This window comes from Hemicordylus capensis, chromosome 4 (genome assembly GCF_027244095.1).
Source record: "Hemicordylus capensis ecotype Gifberg chromosome 4, rHemCap1.1.pri, whole genome shotgun sequence".
Classification (NCBI taxonomy): Eukaryota; Metazoa; Chordata; class Lepidosauria; order Squamata; family Cordylidae; genus Hemicordylus; species Hemicordylus capensis.
In genome coordinates, this window is record NC_069660.1 from 221302443 (window position 1) to 221320684 (window position 18242).

At 46.4% G+C, this 18242-nt stretch overlaps 1 protein-coding gene across 5 annotated transcripts in view; it reads left to right on the forward strand.

The window, feature by feature from the left end:
• The window catches only part of CARMIL1 (capping protein regulator and myosin 1 linker 1), a 255934-nt gene that overhangs the window by 159838 nt on the left and 77854 nt on the right, over positions 1-18242 (forward strand). For all 5 annotated transcript variants that reach the window (XM_053245618.1, XM_053245615.1, XM_053245616.1 and 2 more), the window contains 4 exons: positions 4217-4310; positions 10939-11037; positions 13959-14087; positions 14326-14457. In XM_053245618.1, the coding sequence (XP_053101593.1) occupies positions 4217-4310; positions 10939-11037; positions 13959-14087; positions 14326-14457 (454 nt within the window). The remainder of the gene's footprint in view (positions 1-4216; positions 4311-10938; positions 11038-13958; positions 14088-14325; positions 14458-18242) is intronic.

Below are 18242 nucleotides of genomic sequence, written 5' to 3' on the forward strand. Positions count from 1 at the left end.
AGTTATGTCCTCTAAGCCCTTCACAGCCTCTAAGCTGTTCGGCGACAAGGCCCTCCAGGAGGTGCTCATTGAGACCAAAGAAAAGAAAAAGGTCCTTCCCTCCTCCCTTCGCAAGGATGAGAAGCGCCATCCCCATAAACAGTTCCAACCCTTTGGTTCCTTTCGCCAGAATTTAAAGCCTAGGGACCGAAACTCCAGGCCATCTCACCCCTAGTGGAATCATCAATGCTTCAACCCTCAGAACACCTCCAACAAACAGTTCAGGCAGCCACCCAAATCTGACCAGGCTTCCTGACTCACCATTCCAAAGCGTGGAAGGGCGCCTGCCTTGCTACTTTCACACCTGGGAAGCCTCCATCTCGGACAAGGGGGTACTTGACACCATCCAGCACGGTTGCAAGATTGAGTTAACCTCCCGTCCCAGAGACCGCTTCCTCCCAACTCCTTGTTCCAGGTGACCTCAGAAACACAGCTCTCCTACAGGCTGTTCTACATCTCCTCAACATCTCCGCCATAGAACAGGCTCCACCAGGACAGGAAAGAAAGGGCATTTACTCCATCTTGTTTACCATGCCAAAGAAGGACAGCTTTCTCCGCGCCGTCCTCAACCTCAGATTCTTAAACAAATTCGTGAGGCGTCACAAATTTCACATGGAAACCATCCGTTCCATCTTGGAAGCCCTATATCACAGGGACTTCCTGGTGTCAGTAGACCTCACAGAGGCCTATCTGCATATTCCCATCCACCCAGACCACCACCACCTGCTCCGTTTCACATACAACGGCCTACACTATCAGTATGCAGCCTTCCTGTTTGGTCTCTCCTCAGTGCCTTGAATCTTCATGAAGACCCTCGTTCCCCTGGTGGCCTATATGCATCTTCAAAAGACCACAATCTTTGCCTTGCTGGACGATCTCCTGGTCCAGTCGCCCTATCACCTCGGCCAGGAGGGACATCGAATCAACGCTTTCAGTTTTCACTTCCCACAGTTTCCTGGTCAATCTAGCTAAGAGCAACCTGACTCTCTCCAACAAAATACTACACCTTGGCGATGTCATAGACACCCTGGCTGACCATCTCTTCCTTCCACAGGACAGGATGACCAAGCTCCAGTCTCTCATTTGCCAAGCGCTACGCCCTCAATCAGTCCTGTTGCTCTTTCTGGCCCAACTTCTGAGTCTGATGGTCTCTTTGCTGGAAGTCGTCCCCTGGGTTCGCTTCCACCTTTGCCCCCTGCAATGGTTCCTTCTCCCTCACCAGTCAGCCATTGCCCAGAAGAGCCACATGCGGATAGAGCTTTCACCTTGTGTCAGAGTTCCCCTGGATTGGTGGCTCTCGGACTCCAACCTGAACACAGGACATCCCTTCCTGGACCTGCTCCACACCATCATCATGATGGATGCCAGCCTTTCGGGCTGCGGAGCCCAGTGCCTCAACCTTTCAGCCCAGGGCACATGGTCCCCCCTGGAAGTAAAACACAGCATAAACTGGCTGGAGCTTCAGGCCATTCGTCTCGCCCTCTTGGCCTTCCAAAACAGGATCCTTCACTAACATGTTCTTGTCCAGACAGACAACACTATGGCCAAGGCCCACATCAACCGCCAGGATGGCTCTCGATCTAGGTCCTTACACTCAGAAGTGGTCCTCCTCTTGTCTTGGGCCAAGACACGTCACCTCTCTCTTAGCCCATCACATCAGTGGTTCCCTGAACACCCAGGCGGATTGGTTCAGCCGACAGGATCTTCACCCAGCTGATGGAGGCTCAATCCTCAGGTGTTCCAACAACTCAGTCTCCACCTGGGCCTGCCAACAATGGACCTATTTGCCTCCCGATCCAGCTCTCAGCTCCCGAGATTCTTCTCCCGCTTCCCCTGCACCTCAGCGGAGGCAGTGGACTCCCTGTCATCTCCCTGGCCAAAGGCACTCCTGTACGCCTTCACTCGAGTGCTGCTCCTGAGCTGTTTGCTCCGCCACATTCGCCTGCTCTGCACACAGGTGATCCTCGTGGCTCCATTCTGGCCAAAACGTCCCTGGTTTCCAGAAATCCTCCATCTCGCCGTGGCAGGACCTTGGTTCCTGCCCCCGCGCCCAGATCTACTCAGCCAGGGCTCGATACTTCACCACGACCGGCTTGGTTCAGGCTTGCTGCCTGGCAACTAAATGCAACCACCTGAGCAACCACAGTTATACTCCAAGGGTCTTGGACACGATCCTTGCCTCCCAGCAGGCCTTGACTAATCGCACCTACCAGACTACCTGGAGAGTTGTCCTTCACTGGTGTTGCCAACACAATACAACCCCACACAATTGTGGGATTCCTCAACTTCTCAATTTCCTGCAGGATGGGCTAGATAAGAGCCTCAAGGCGAATACCATTAAATGGCAGGCAGCTGCCCTACTACCTCTTCTCGCTCCGTCCACAATTAGAAACGCTCAATCTCAACTACATTTATGCTGCTTCCTGCAGGGTGCCATGCTGTCCTCTCCTCCAGTAGTCCACAGGTTTTCCTCCTGGGAACTTCACAAAGTTCTTCGAGTCCTTCATGCTCCCCCATTCGAGCCCATAAAGTCCATCCCACTGTGGATATTTTCTTTCAAGGTCATCTTCCTTGTCGCCATCACTTCCACCAGGAGGATCTCAGAATTCAGGGCTCTCTCCGCTAACCCTCAACTCTGCATTTCCCCCCGCAACTCCATTCAACTGATCCCTGACCTGTCGTTTCTCGCAAAGGTCCCCTCAGTTTTCCACAGATCCAAATATGTCTTCCTTCCTTCCTTCTGCCCCAGACCTTTTGTGCAAAGGGGAAAACAGTGGCACAAACCCGATGTACGCCGTTGCCTGAAGACCTGTATCTCCAGGACGGCTGCCTTCAGGTCGATGGAGTACCTTTTTGTTTCCTTTCTGCCAGCCACCATGGGCCAACCTGTGTCCTCCACTACCTTGGCCCATTGGATCAAAGCGTGCATTGCCCTGGCTTATGAAGTCCAGCATATCCAGCCTCCTCTGCAACTGACTGCCCACTCCACCCATTCAGCCGCCACATCTGCAGCCTTTTCCACCAATGCCCCCCTGGATGAAGTCTGCAGAGCTGCCACATGGTCTTCACCTTCCACCTTCACAAGGCACTACAAGTTGGATCTCTTCAAGTCTGCCCAAGCTGCCTTCGGCACACAAGTCCTGCAACAAGTCCTTCTGCCCCAGTAGCCGGCAACGCTCCCGCCTGGGGTCCAGCTGTGGCATGTCCCACGTGAGATGTCCTCACCCAGCAGCTGAAAAAGGAGCATTGGTCACTCACTGTGAAGGCTTCATCTGGCTGCTGCTGTCAAGGACATCTCGACCCACCCTTGGGCATCCACGACTACTGGTCTACATTTTCTCATTCCTTGTTTACCTTCCCCTCTGGGTCTCCCATTGGAGTTTGTGTATTGTTTTTCCCCCCTCCTGGGACCTACTTGTTCTTTTACTTCCTTTCTAGAAGCTAGGCTCGATCAAACAGAACTGGGAGGGGCTATCCTCTCCCGCCTCTTAAAGGCTCTGCCTAGATTATTTGTCCTGCCCTCTGGAGCGTGTGGGGAGGATAACCCACATGAGATGTCCTCAACACTAGCAGCCAGAAGAAGCCTTTATGGTGAATGACCAATGCTCCTTTCTCCTCTCCCCCACATTCTGTATTTACTTCCTGTGTCTCACATGCTGCATGGTGAGAAACTATGCTCTATAGCACAGAGTATTACTGCTCTTTTTATTTCAGTTAGGTTTTCTATTGATTTCAAAAGAATATTTAGATGAGAAAAGTTACACAAAAGTTGTGTAATTTTTCTGGACCTTCTTCTTTTCTGGCCAAGTTATAAAGGATTCCCCTTATATTATAACTCTGGTTATAAGAAGCACTCTTATTAATATATTTTAAAAAACAAACAAACACCAATTATTATATCTACCATAATAGATGACCCCTTTTTTATGTCGTCCCAGCAATATATCCACATACTCTTGAAGACATCTTGTTAATTCCTTCTAAAACTTTGATCTGAAAATCCTGTGTGTGTGTGTGTGTGTGTGTGTGTGTGTGTGTGTGTGTGTACTGCATACAATACTATAACAAAATGGGTGTGCTTCAGTTAAAGGGACTGGAGTGCTTACTGATGCATTCTAAATACTGATAAGATCACTCCTGTGCATCTAATTTTACTCTTTTACATTTTTCTTTAAAGGAATTATACTCTAAGGTTCATGCCTATACCTGTGAATGATGCTTCTCAAGCACTTAAAACAAGCCCTGAGAAAACTGAAGAGGCACTCCAAAAGGTATTGTGTACAATTACCCACATATGGAGGGGGTGGACAGAGGGAAACAGGGAAATAATATGTTTAAATGATTGTGATTTCAGGGTTGACTGAACAGAATTCTCTAGAGGGTTCATTTAATATTTGATTTCTCCCTTCACCATCACCAGTAAGCATATTTGAGCATGGTTGCAGGAGTTATGATAATGAAGAATCACAATAATATGGAAATAGGTTTTCCTTGAAATGATGCATGTGAAGTAAGAGCAACAGAAGCAATGACTAATAGCACATAGTCATATGCATTGCTAGTTAAACAGTTAGACCTTAGTGTATGTAGCAGAGATACAAATAGCTAATTTTTTTTCTATTTTTTAGGGAATTGTGAGCATGCATGTTGTTTTTGAAGAGTACAGTATAAAAATGGGAATGGTACAGGCTGGAACTATTTAAAAATTGTACTGAAGTCCCAAAATAGCGAGATATTAGACACTCGAGAACAGTACTTTAGAATAAAATCTTTACAATATTATACAATATTATACTTTTATTTAATGAAAGAAAATAACCTCTGATTGACAGGGATATTATGAGTGTGGCAGCTCCAACGGAGCACCAAAAAAAATGAGGAAATTTGATGGCCCATGATGTTCACGCCACGATGGCTTGAGATCTGACGCCCAGTCTGAGAAATTTTACTGGCCCACAAAATCATAACCATGGAAAGTCAATTTGGCTAGAACCTCCATGTTCCCGTGCATTACCTGTGTATGCTGGTGGCAACAGCAAAAGCTGGGGCATTTGGTAACATGTGCCTCTGAAAATATGGTGAGTGCTGTTACCTCAGCAAGCAGCAGCTACAATCGGCATAATTTGTAAGAGTCCACACCCTAGAAACCAACACAGAAATGAATTCAGAGGCAATGGAAAGAAATCATAATACTTACAAATAAATCTGAACAAATTATTCACATTTATTAATATCACGCCCCCCCCCACACACACATACACACTGTACGTTAAATCCCAGTTCCAGGTGGTTTTGGAGGAAGCTGATTATCTAGATCTATTTCAAACTGGCTTTAAGCAGGCTATGGGGTTGAGACAGTCTTGATCGGCCCAGTGAATGACCTCTGCTGGGGAATCAACAGTGTGACTCTGCTGGTTTTTCTGGATTTCTTGGCGGCGTTGAATACCATTGACCGTGGTATCCTTTTGGATCGCCTGGGAGAGTTGGGGTGGGGGCACTGCTTTGCAGTGGTTTCATTCCTATCTCTCAGGTAGATTCCAGATGGTGGAGCTTTGTGACAGTTGCTCCTCAAAACAGGAGTTGTTATATGGAGTCCCTCAGGGCTCCATTCTGTCACTAATGATTTTTAATATCTACATGAAACCGCTTGGTTCAGAGTGATATCAGTATGCTGATGACACCTCTACTTCTCCTTTTCATCTTCATCATCAGGAAATGGCATTCATTTCCTAAATGCCTGCCTACAGGCGGTAATGGGCTGGATGAGGGATAACAAATTGAAACTGAATCCAAGCAAGATGGAGGTGCTCATTGTAGGGGCTCAGACTTTGAAGGATGAGTTAGAGCTTCCTGTGCTGGATGGGGTTGTACTCCCCCAAAAGGAGCAGGTGCGCAGCTTGGGAGTACTCCTGGACCCAGGCCTCACCCTGGTATCACCCTGGTATCAAGTGGAGGCTATGGCCCAGGAGTGCTTTCTATCAGCTTTGTCTGATTCAAAAAGCTGCGTCCATTCCTTGAAGAGAACGACCTCAGAACAGTGGTGCATCAGCTGGTAGCCTCCAAGCTTAACTATTGCAGTGCGCTCTATCTAGGGCTGCCTTTGTACGTAGTTCAGAAACTTCAGTTAGTTCAAAATGCGGCAGCCAAATTGGTCTCTGGGGCAACCCGGAGAGACAATATTGTGCCTGTCCTGAAACAGTTGCACTGGCTGCCGAGATGGTTCCGGGCGAAATACAAAGTGCTGGTTATTACCTTTAAAACGCTGAATGGCTTAGGTCAGAGATATCTTAGAGAGTGCCTTCTTCTGCATGCTCCCCACCGCACATTAAGGTTATCTGAGGATGTCTGTCTCCAGTTACCACTGGTACATCTGGTGGCGATTCAGAGGCAGGCCTTCTCTGTAGCTGCTCCTGGGCTGTGGAATGCACTCCCTACAGAAATCTGTAATCTGAATTCATTATTGACCTTCAGAAGAACCCATAAGACCTCTCTGTTTGGCTTGGCCTTCCAGGGTTTTTAAACTGTTTTTAAACTCTAAATGTTTTGCCTGGTTTTCCCGGGTTTTAAAACTGGTTTTAATGTTTTAATTGTTAATTGACTTTATATGGTGTTTATAGTTTTTGATTTTAACTGTTAATCGATTTTAATTGTTTTTATTTTAACGTAAACGGCCCTTAGCCATTTTTTGGAAGGGCAGTGTAGAAATCGAATAAATAAAATAAATAAATAATTTGGGGCTCCCATCTCCCTACTTCCATATCGTCTCCACATAGTCATTGCCTTCCACAGCCCAATATGATGAGACCTTCTCACCTGCATTGACTGGACGTACCACTTCTTATTCTCACCACACTTCATCAGTACCTACTGCCTTGTCCATGACTTCAGGCTGTGTGTCAAATTTGACATCACCAATAATGCTTCCTTCGACATCAGTGACTTTCTGGAAGACACCGCCAACGTCTACCATTTCCAGATCTTTGATAACTCTTCCTCTGATATTCATGACATTGAATGCTCATCTGTCTCCGATACCAGTTAAGCTTCAATCACCTATTATCATTGACCACTCACCTGCTTACTCCCCAGGCCACTCTTCTCATAGGAGTAGTTTGGGATCAGAAAAGGACCGCCAACACTCTCCTATAGAGCCTTCCTCGGTGTCTTCCATATCTTCTGCGAGGCTGAGAGAGAAGTGACTGGCCCAGAGTCACCCAAATAGTATCATGGCTGAATGGGGATTTGAACTTGGGTCTCCCCGGTCCTAGTCCAGCACTCTAGCCACTACACCACGCTGGCGCGTAATCCCCTCTGTATGATCCCCACCCACTGCATGTTGAGGTCATCTAGAGAGATCAGTCTCCCACTACCACCAGTTACCACTTGTGGCGACTCAGAGTCAAGCCAGACAACAGCATATCAAGCCACCTACTAAGGTTAGGGCTCATTCTACCAGAGCCATGGCTACCTCCGCTGCCCATATGTCCGGCATTAGCATGGCAGATATATGCAAGGCTTTTCCTGGTCTTCGGACTTTTGTGGGACACTATGCTGTGGACCTCTGCTCTGCTACTGAAGCCAACTTTTGGATGGGTGATTTTGAAAAGAGTGCTCTAATTACTCTAGCACTCTCTGGAGCTTGTCGATCACCCAGTTGTGAGGGAACGTGGATCAACAGAGATAAACTGTTTGCTTACCTGTAAACAGGTGATCTCTCTGGTGATCCATGTTCACTCACAACACCCGGCTGGCCTTCGCCACTGCTAACGTGTGCCCACAGTATTAGTGTATCTCCCTGCTCACCATTCTTACCTTGACTCTGCCAGTCTTCATCTCTTCTCACATCTCAGTGGCACTTCAGGAAATGAAAGAGAAGGTGCTCTCCCGCTGAAATAAAGTTTCGTCTTGCACACCTCAGATTGCCTGAGAATGCCCAATATTACACTTCTATCAACCCCTTCAAAGTCAGGAGCCATCCAAAATAGCCTAGAGCAGCCTGGAATGAACATTTCATAAATTAATTTCATAAATATACTGTTCCATAGCTATGTGGAACAATATATACAAACAACAATACATACAAACAACCAATTCTAAAGCAGCAAATGGAGCTATATTCACACATCACATGGGACTGAGTGGGAATGATGAAGAAACCCACATGGTTTTCACAAAATCTGGGTTCTAGGACTTATTTTGGGTGATAGTATTCTGGAAAAAAAGGCCTAGAATGCCAGTTTTATAGCTCTGCAAACCAGCCAAAATCACATTCTACTGCACTAGGTGAAAGTGATATAGAAAGTCACAAAATATTCATAAAATCCACAATCACGTACCCATTCCACGCAGTAAATTATATTCTTGGCAAAATGCTAGAAGGTGTTGATGGAACTGCCCTGTGGTGTTTGGTCAACACCCCAATGTTCAGGCTTTGTGGGGGAATTGGCTCTTAAAAGGGGTCAGCTCCACCAGCTTTAATTTGTGCAAATGTTTGGACTCAAGAAATGACTGGGTTGAGACAAGGTGATAGTTTCAAAATTAAAAGAAGAATTTATTTGAGGGAGGGGGATTTAGAAAAGGGAATTGTGTGGCGAAAGCAAATAAAGATACGTTTCTAGATAAATTACTGTTATGAGGAGTCTTAGCTTAAAGTCTAACAAAAATATGTTTCTAAGTAAACCAACTGCAATGAGGCATCTTAGCTTAAAGTCTAATTGTGTAAGTTCCCAGGTGGGCAAGAGAAAGAGGCTTAAGAGAGAGGGGTAGTTTGGATTTAAGAAAGAGATAGTTTGAGCTGCAGTGCCAGGCAGACGGCCACCTTCGCCTGAACTGGATGATGGGACCTCAGGACTTCAGGGAGGGCTTGCAGAGACTCTTCCTCCGAGACAGTGTGATTGGAAGCAGGAGGTTTGCAGGGATTAGTAGAGGGAGAGGTGCCCACGAGAAGGGGACCTCCGTGGGGCCGGCTTCCTATGGCGGCTAGACAAGCTGGAGGGATCAGCAGAAGGACTGATCCAGAAAGTGGCATAAAAAACTGGACACAACCTGATGTGACCTGTGACCAGTGAATTGCCCAATAATTAAGTGATTTCAAGCTCTTCATAGGTTGCAGGAGAGCAAAAGGGATTAAGGCAGTTCACTCTGCATTCAGAGTGGCCTTGAATGCCAGTTAATTCACTGTAGTTAACTCTGGAGTCTACTTAGCTGGGACTCCACATAGGGAGGGGGCATACATCTTGATCCCCATTCCAGCTTGCTTTGTTTGCAGCCAAATCTAGGGGCAACTAGCCCATTACCAACTAAGTAAACTGTCCCCAAATATATATAATTAACTGAGAGCTCATGTTGCTGTGGTCACCTTAAGTGGCGCAGCGAGGAAATGCTTGACTAACAAGCAGAAGGTTGCTGGTTTGAATCCCCACTGGTACTATTATCAGGCAGCAGTGATATAAGAAGATGCTGAAAGGCATCATCATACTGCGTGGGGGAGGCAGTGGTAAACCCTTCCTGTATTCTACCAAAGAAAACCACAGGGCTCTGTGGGCACCAGGAGTCGACACCGACTTGACGGTACGCTTTACCTTTACCATGTTGCTGTGAAGCTCTTGAGCATATCCAAAGTGCAATCTCCAAGCATGGAGATGCAACTGCAACAAGGGAGGCTCCTGGGAGCCGAGCAGAATAAGCACAGCTAGCAACAAAAGTCATAAATGCTTTTCTGGCTGATAAATATGCAAAAAAGAACTGGAGTACCAACTTCCAAGTTATGTAGACCAACCAAAATCATTGGGCTAGATTGGAGTTTTATAGCAAACCAAGACATTTCTAAAGATTCTACATTCTGTTACCCATTTCAAGGAACATCATATTGCAGAAAAATAGCCCGGAATGCTAACTTATGCGCTGTGCATACTACCCACAATAACCTATGATGATGGACTAATGCAACATCATTTACTAATCTCTGAAGAATGCACATTCCACTCTTTGGGCCCACAGACACTCTCCTCCTCTCTTCTGAAGCCAGACTGAGCCAGTTTTACCAACCCTGGGGCTCAGTGAGCTGGTTCAGATGAAGCCATGCTCTGTGTGACATCCCTCAGCCCTAGGAGCATGCACTCCCCACTCTACTCGCTGTATGAGGCTCTATTTTCTTTCTAAGTTAGGAGATACAGAAATTGGTCCTGACAGGCAATCCTGCTAATCCTAACATAGAAAGGAAGTGGGGTGTGCGTTCCCGGAGCTGAGGAATGTTGCATTAAATTCCCACCCTATCATGGAGCGCAATTGGTGCTTGCTATGGTTTCCCTCAGACATGCTATAGAGTTCCCGGAGCTGAGGAATGTTGCATTAAATTCCCACCCTATCATGGAGGGCAATTGGTACTTGCTATGGTTTCCCTCAGACATGCTATAGAGTTCCACAACTCAGAAGCTGGGATTTTGGGATGTTTTGTTACCCAGAACAGGTGGAAGCAGTGCTGGTGCTGAATTCTTGTGGGCCCTTAGCCAAGAGCTGTTATAGCATTGTTCCCGCCCCAGGAGGCACAGCAGAGAAGCTGCACTGGCAGCCACTGTAGCATTATTACCAGTAATGCAATACACTCAATCCCAGACACTGAGTCAAGGGATAATGATATTTCTGACTTTGTACCACAATCCTAAACATATTGTGATGCAACAAATTGCACTGATTTCAATGGAACCTCCTCATTCTAGTGTCTACAATGAGGTGCACAGTTTCCAGTGAAGAACTAAGGCATTAAGTTGGTATGAATTTTGTAAAATTACCATTTTCATTCATACTATTAATTCTACTATTTTAAAAAAACTACATAAGTATGCATGCATGCATGCTTGTGCACATAGGTTCGTAACTTAATTTAACTTCTGCTTCTAGATAGAGAACTATTTGCTTCGCAATCATGAGACCCGAAAATACCTACAGGAGCAAGCATATAGACTGCAGCAGGGCATAGTTACTAGCACGACACAGCAGGTGAGTACTCTATATTGATTTTTATCAAGATAGTTTTGATGTTCTCAACATGAGCCAAGTCTGGCTAAGATCATTATTAGATACTAGCCTACCCGCACAGAGCATCTGCGTGCTTTTTGGGGCCGGCTATTCCCTCCTGCCCCACACTCTCTTGTCCTCCCTCCCCTTCCTTCCTGCCCCACTCTTTCTTGCCCTTCCTCTCCCCTTCCCCCTGCTCCCCTCTCTTGCCCCTGCCCTCCCCCTCCCCCTGATCCCCTCTCTTGCCCCTGTCCTCCCCCTCCCCCTGATCCCCTCTCTTGCCCCTGTCCTCTCCTCCCGCCATTCTCCCCCTCCCTCCTGCCCCTCTTCCCCTCCCTCTTGCCCCCTCCCACCCCACACTCTCTTGCCTTCCCTCCCCCTGCCCCTCCCTCCTGCTCCCCTTTCTCTTGTCCTCCCTCTCCTTCTGTTCCTCTCCTCCCCCCCCCGCACTGTGCATCTTACCTCAGCAGGTGGCGAACAGAGAACCTCCTCCCGGGCGGCGAAGTCCAACCGCCCATTTCCCTCCCACCCCGGCCTCCAACAGGAGCCTGAGGCTTTGCGCTGTCACCTGTTTCCCACTCACCCCTCTTGCCAGCGCCTCCTCCGGCCGTCCTGCCGCCGCCACCTCCCACTCCCACTCCTGGCGGCCAGGCCAGGCTGTGCTGCCACTGACTTGTCCTTTCCTGGGACGGCCTGACTTGGCCAGGCTGTCCCACCGCCTCTCGGTGGCCAGCCGAGCCCGCCTCCTCAGGCTGTTTGGTGGCCCGCTGATACCACCCACTGCCATTTTTTCTTGCCCACAACTCTCGCCTTTCAGTGGCGGCAGAACTCTCACAACGTGTCGCGAGAATTCCACTGCCAAATCCAGGACACGCATGCTGGTTAAGAGAATTAAATATATAGATAGATGTGAAAGCTGAACCTGGTTGCTTGCTTGGGACTTTATTGACTTTCAAGAAATATGCCCTTAAGTATTTCTTTACAGTTAACACAACAGAAAGAAATAAGATGTGTGTTGCATTCCAAGAACTTTCTGGCATGATTCTAAAGCAGGGCTGAACAACTTTGGCCTTCCTGCAAATACTGAAAGATGACTTCTATAATCCCTGACTATTGGTTGCTGTGGTGGGGGATGGGAGAAGTTGTAATCCCCCTAACAGCTGAAAGGCCGAAGTTGTGCAGTCCTGAGTGTTCAAATGCCCTTGTCCATCACCACTGGGAGAAAGTAACTTTTCTCCATCACCGCTGGGAGAGTGTACCCTTGTCCATCACCACTGAGAGAAAGTAATCAATGAACTGGGCTGTGCCACATTTATTTAAAGATAGTATCTCCCTAGCCACGTTATGAAAGTATAGGAAATTTCATTCTAACTAGCTTAACCCATGCAGAACATCTGTGTGCTAGTACTTGATTGCTCCCCTCGCCCCCTGCCACAGCCCTCCTCACTTCAGAGATTTCTCCACCCTCATCTGAGCTGCATTCCTGCTCCTCCTCCTCCATCCCCCTCACCCCTCTTGGTCACTCCTCCATCCCTTTACTCCATCCCCCTCACCCCTCTTGGTCACTCCTCCATCCGTTTACTCCATCCCCCTCACCCCTCTTTGTCACGGCTGCAGCATTGCTGGCGCCTATTGGCCAAGCAGCAGCCCCCTATCCCCAGAGACTTCCTCACCCGAACCCTGCTCCTGCTCCTCTGCACAGGAGCAGGAACAGCAGCAGTTAACCGGGCCTTTCCTCTCTGCCGCCACCACCACCATGGCTACTCATTCCCCTCAGTCAACTGACAGGCCTGTGCCCATCCCTTACCTGCCTGACTCCCTCCACCAGTGGCCTCGGTAGCCCCAAACAGCAGCAGTGGTTGACTGGGCCCTTCTTTGCTGCTGCCACCGCCATAGCCACTTGTTCCCCTCAGGCCACTGACAGGCTTGGGCCCATCCCTAGCCCTTCCTTCTCTCTTCCCCCCCTCCCTTTTTCTCTCTTTCTCTCTCCTCCACTCAGTCTTACCCCCTGTCTTTCTTCCCCCTCCCTTCCTTTATTCCCCCCCCCCTCTCTCCCTGAATTAACAGGTCTTGTTCATCTTGTTTCTTCATCTAATTCACACAATGGCAGCCTCCTTCTCCAGAAGGGGATCTTTACTCCCTCACGATCCCGCTCTTCACAGACGCCTGCCCACTATCCGTTTATGTATATAGATTCCTCTGTTCTATAATCAATAACATCTTCCAGCCAGTAACAGTTGCATTCCAACTGACAACCATCACAGGCTCCTCCTCCCTATCTGCATATAGAATTCCCACTGCCCAATCACCACAGTGCCATAGGCTCCTCCCCACATCTGCATGTGGAATCTCCACCACCCAATCACCACGGTGCTTCTGCTCGTGAACTCTCGTGAGAGCTGCCACACACAGGATTAGCCACGGGTACACCTTAGAGAATTATATATAGAGATGCTAGGAAGACATTGCATTCAAATAAGCATTGTGTTATATGGAAAAGGGAAACAAAGGTATCAATTTGCATCTTAATTTGGTACTTTTTGCTTTAGTTATACCAATTTTAAATAGAAACTCGTGCAAATCAAATAGTTACATAAACATCATCATTTCCTCCCTCTTAGAAAATTCTTCAGGTTCAAGTTAATCAGACATACACTCGCTTTTCTATGCAGTTTGGGAACTAATCCTTCCACAGCCCTAGTTTCTCTGCTCTTCATATTGGATTTCAAATGCGTCAAAACTTTGCACCTTTCTGTCCCCATGTGAGCCCAGTATAAACAGGTTTCACCATATTTATGGGTATTTTGTAATTTATTAAATCCAAGAAAAGATCAGCATTTCATTACTTTGTTCATTTTACAATTTAATATTGTTTTTATCCTCCCCACTCTATTTCTGTGTAGATGATTGATAGAATATGTGTCAAAGTACAAGACCATCTCAACTCATTAAGGAACTGTGGCATTGACACTATACAAGAAGATCTGAAAGCAGCAGAAAGAGTTATGAAAGATGCCAAGAACTCCAAAACAGTAAGTGTTACTGGGCATTTCATATCACTGGCATACCAATTCAACTGGAATGCGTATCCTTATTCTGTAGATTATTTTATTTTTAAGAACAGTTATACATCACCTTTCTAATTCAGAGCTGAACCACTCAAGACAGTCTAGATGGTTGTTGTATTAAAGTCTGTTGAATTTCCCCCTCACAATCTTTGTGTTTGTGACTGTTGAGTCTTAAGTTAATTTGTTGCTATCTGTTTTACAGTTATTACCAAATCTGTATCATCTTGGTGGTGCTTCATGGGCAGGAGCAAATGGCTCCTTATCCAGCCCAATTCAAGAGACCTTGGAGTCCATGGCTGGGGAGGTCACCAGAGTCATTGATGATCAACTCAAGGTATTCACTACAAGTGGGGTCAGAAAAAGAAACGTGGGACGTGGCCTGAAGTAGAAAACACCATTCATAGGTTTTTTTTGATATTTTTGTTATCCTCTGATTGTAATGGAAATTAGTTCTAAGACTTGTAAGATCCAATTACATTATTATTGACAATTACCACTCTGAAAATCATTTTATTTTATTTATTTATTGCCCTTTCATTGATAGTTGTTAGAACAGTTCACTAGTAATAAAACCAATTCAATCACAAAACATAATAAAACTATAAAAATCGAAAAACAAAAGCAGCAATAAAACAAATATTAAAATATAACCAGATGTTAAAAGCCTGGGAAAATAAAAAGATATTTTGCCTGACACCAGAAAGATGTTAATATGAGTGCCACATGAACATGTGAAGCTGCCTTATACCAAGTCAACCATTGATTCATCTAGGGAGTAACTGGGTTCTAGAAAGGGATGTTTCCCAGTCCTATCTGGAGATGTTGGAGAATAAATGGGGAGAGAATTCCATGGACAAATGCAGCTACTAAGAGGAGGGGCTCTCTTTTTGTCGCCTGCCTTACCTCAGATGGCAAGTGTTAGAGAAGTGAGAATTCTACAGCATTGACTCTTCTTTTGATCACTAGAGGCATGAGGAGTTGTTAATAGTGCTCTGTGGTCACCAGGAGTTGACACTGACTTGACGGCACACTTTACCTTTAAAGCAGTTAGAGTCCATTAAAATCTGTCAGTTGTTGAAAAAAGTGCCTGCTTGGGTATGTTCAATGTTGCTCTCCTAGTATGTGGTAATTTTAGTTTCTTAATAAATATTTGTTTTTTGAACTCAACCTACTGTTTCCAGATAATCTCTTGCATTAAACTTCTTTACAAACTAGGGCTTTCTCTGTTGCATGGAGAATCAATCAATACCCCTCAACAACATGGACATTCAGTGAAAAGCCTTCAAATATTATCATCATTTATGGGCATGTAAAGGCAGGAGAAGTTTACATTATCTAAAAAGTATGTTAAAAGAATAGTAATACTTGTTATAAGTTAGTGGCAGTGAAAAAAGAATGTACAACACTGTATTTAAGGAAAGTAATGTAATCCACCAGGGCCATTACTACAACCAGCCCTTGGAGGTATCATTAGTAGGATAAGCTTTTAGTGAAGCTGATCACCATAAATGTAAACTGAAGCGTTCCCATTGTCTGGTCAGACAAGAGTTTATCACAGTTTCGCCATAAAGATTTCTGCCTCCACCGTGGCTGCTCCTAACACTCCAGGAGCCACCGTTCCAAATGTTTGCCAGGCTGCTGGCATTTTAAAGACACCATGGCCTGGCAACTATTACTGGGCTGGGACATTTTAATAGCATTCAGCAGCCCGGAAAATCTTAGGAGCCATTGTTGTGGCACCTGGAGTGTTAGGTGCTGCTGTGGTAGCCAGCATAGCATAGTGGTTAGAGTGTTGGACTAGGACTGGGAAGACCCGAGTTCGAATCCCCATTCAACCATGAAACTCGCTCGGTGTCTTTGGGCCAGTCATGTATCTCTCTGTCTAACCTACCTCACAGAGTTGTTGTGAGGCTAAATATAACCATGTACACCGCTCTGAGCTCCTTGGAGGAAAAGCGGGATATAAATGTAAAAATAAAAGATATATAAATGTAAAAAGAAGAAGCAGCAGCAGCTCCAGGAGCCACAGCAGTAGTTCCTAAGCTTTGCCTGGCTGCTAAAAAGGTGTCACGGTCCAGCGCCTTTCACCTGGCCGTGATGTTCTTATACCAAGCACCGGCTGGGCAAAGCTTGGGAGTTGTTGCAGCTCCTGGAGCTTTAGGAGCCACCGCTGGCACAGCAGCAGCAAAGGAGGATATGGGCAGAGGCCTGGCAGCAGGAGAGATGAGCTACCATGGAGGTGGCCAGTAAGGAGGCAGTTATGGGGCCCCGGTCAGTGGGCGAGAAATGGGGCTGGTGGTGTGGCTGTGGCAGCAGCCGTGTTTAGGCCACCGCCAACGTTGCGACGCCACTGAGTAAGACAGATCCTGTAAAGCAGTTAGAGATGTAGAGGTATCATCATTTAACCCAACATGAACAAAGCAGTACACACACTACACCTGACAACAGAGTTTTGTTTTGCCACCAGCAATATCCATTTGAAAGCATAATCGTAATGCTTAATGTGTAAAAATTGTTCTTATTATTTATTTATTTAGAATTATTTAGAAATGTTAAAATTTCCCACATAGTGCACTCTTCTTCCACCTGTGTGTGTGGTGTGACTATATTTGTGACCTTCAGTGGCTGTAAAACTGCAGATTGGACTGCTCATGTGAAACAAAAAGAAAATGCTTTAGTCAGTGGGAAGGTAATGTAGAACTAGAGAAACGCTGCATTACTAATTATTTTTTTCTAAATTAAAGAAGTTAATGAGAAGGAAAATGTTGCAATTTAGAGTATTTTGTTTCCTTTCCACTTTTATGTGGTATAAGGTGGTGATTTTGCATACTTGGCACTCCAGATCCTTGGAGTGCCTAATGGTTAAGAGAAATAAAGTTAAGAACATAAGAAAAGCTTTGCTGGATCAGGGCAAAGGCCCATCTAGTCCAGCACCCTGCTTCACGCAGTGTCCAATCAGGTACATCTAGGAAGCCTGCCAGTTGGGTGAAAGAGGGCATCCGTCCCCTTCCATTGGTGTTCTCTTAGCACCTGAGGTTCAGAGGCGGGCGCACCCCCTCCCTGATTCTAATGGAAATATACAGCTATCATGCTGGTAGCTACTGATAGCTCTTTCCTTCATGAATCTGTCTAATTCCTTCTTAAAGCGAACTAGATTGGGAGCCATTGCCATTTCTGGTGACAGCAAATTCCTCAGTGTAATCACACATTGAGGTAGCAGTGAGGGACACGAAAAAAGAGTTTTTGGGGGCTGCCATTGCATCCGCAAGCTCATGGCCAGCTAAAGTATTTGAGATAGTTCAATCTCTGACAAATTTTTCTGGTACAGAACATGAAGTTAGGGAATTGGGTATTGGCTGTGACTTTTTAAGGGCTTTTTTGCAGATAAAATCTTGCTGCTCCGCCAGGACCGCCCCCTCACTCTTGATGTAATTGAGGAACTGGAGGCTCCGTGGTCGTCTACTGGGCCAATTTTTGAGAATTTTAACCAACTTTTGGAGGCTGATGTTGAAAAAATTCTAACAGCTACGAGGCCTACCACATGTCCCCTTGATCCTTGCTCCTCCTAGCTGATGAAGGCCGCCCGGGAGGGGTTGCAGCCCTCCCTTGGGAATATTATCAATCTTTCCCTGGAGACGGGGATTTCCCCAGGAGAGCTGAAGGAGGCAGTGGTTAGGCCACTGTTGAAGAAGCCATCGTTGGATGCCTCAGAGCCTGCTAACTACCGCCTGGTATTGAATTTGCCTTTTTTAGGTAAAGTGATAGAGTGAGCAGTAGCAGTACAACTTCAGCTGTTTTTGGAGGATGCAGTGATTCTCTATCCCTTCCAGTCTGGGTTTCGGCTTGGGTGTGGGTTAGAGACGGTCCTTGTCGCCCTGACTGATGATCTCTATCACCAGCTTGATAGGGGAGGATCGGCGCTGCTGTTGCTGTTAGATCTCACAGCAACATTCGACACTGTGGACCATGATATTCTGGTCCACCACGTAGCTGATTCTGGGATTCAAGGCGTGGCCTGGTTGTGGCTGCGTTCCTTCCTATAAGACTGGGGATATAGGGTGACAATAGGCGATGAGAGGTCTTCACGTCAGGTACTAACATGTGGTGTCCCCCAGGGGG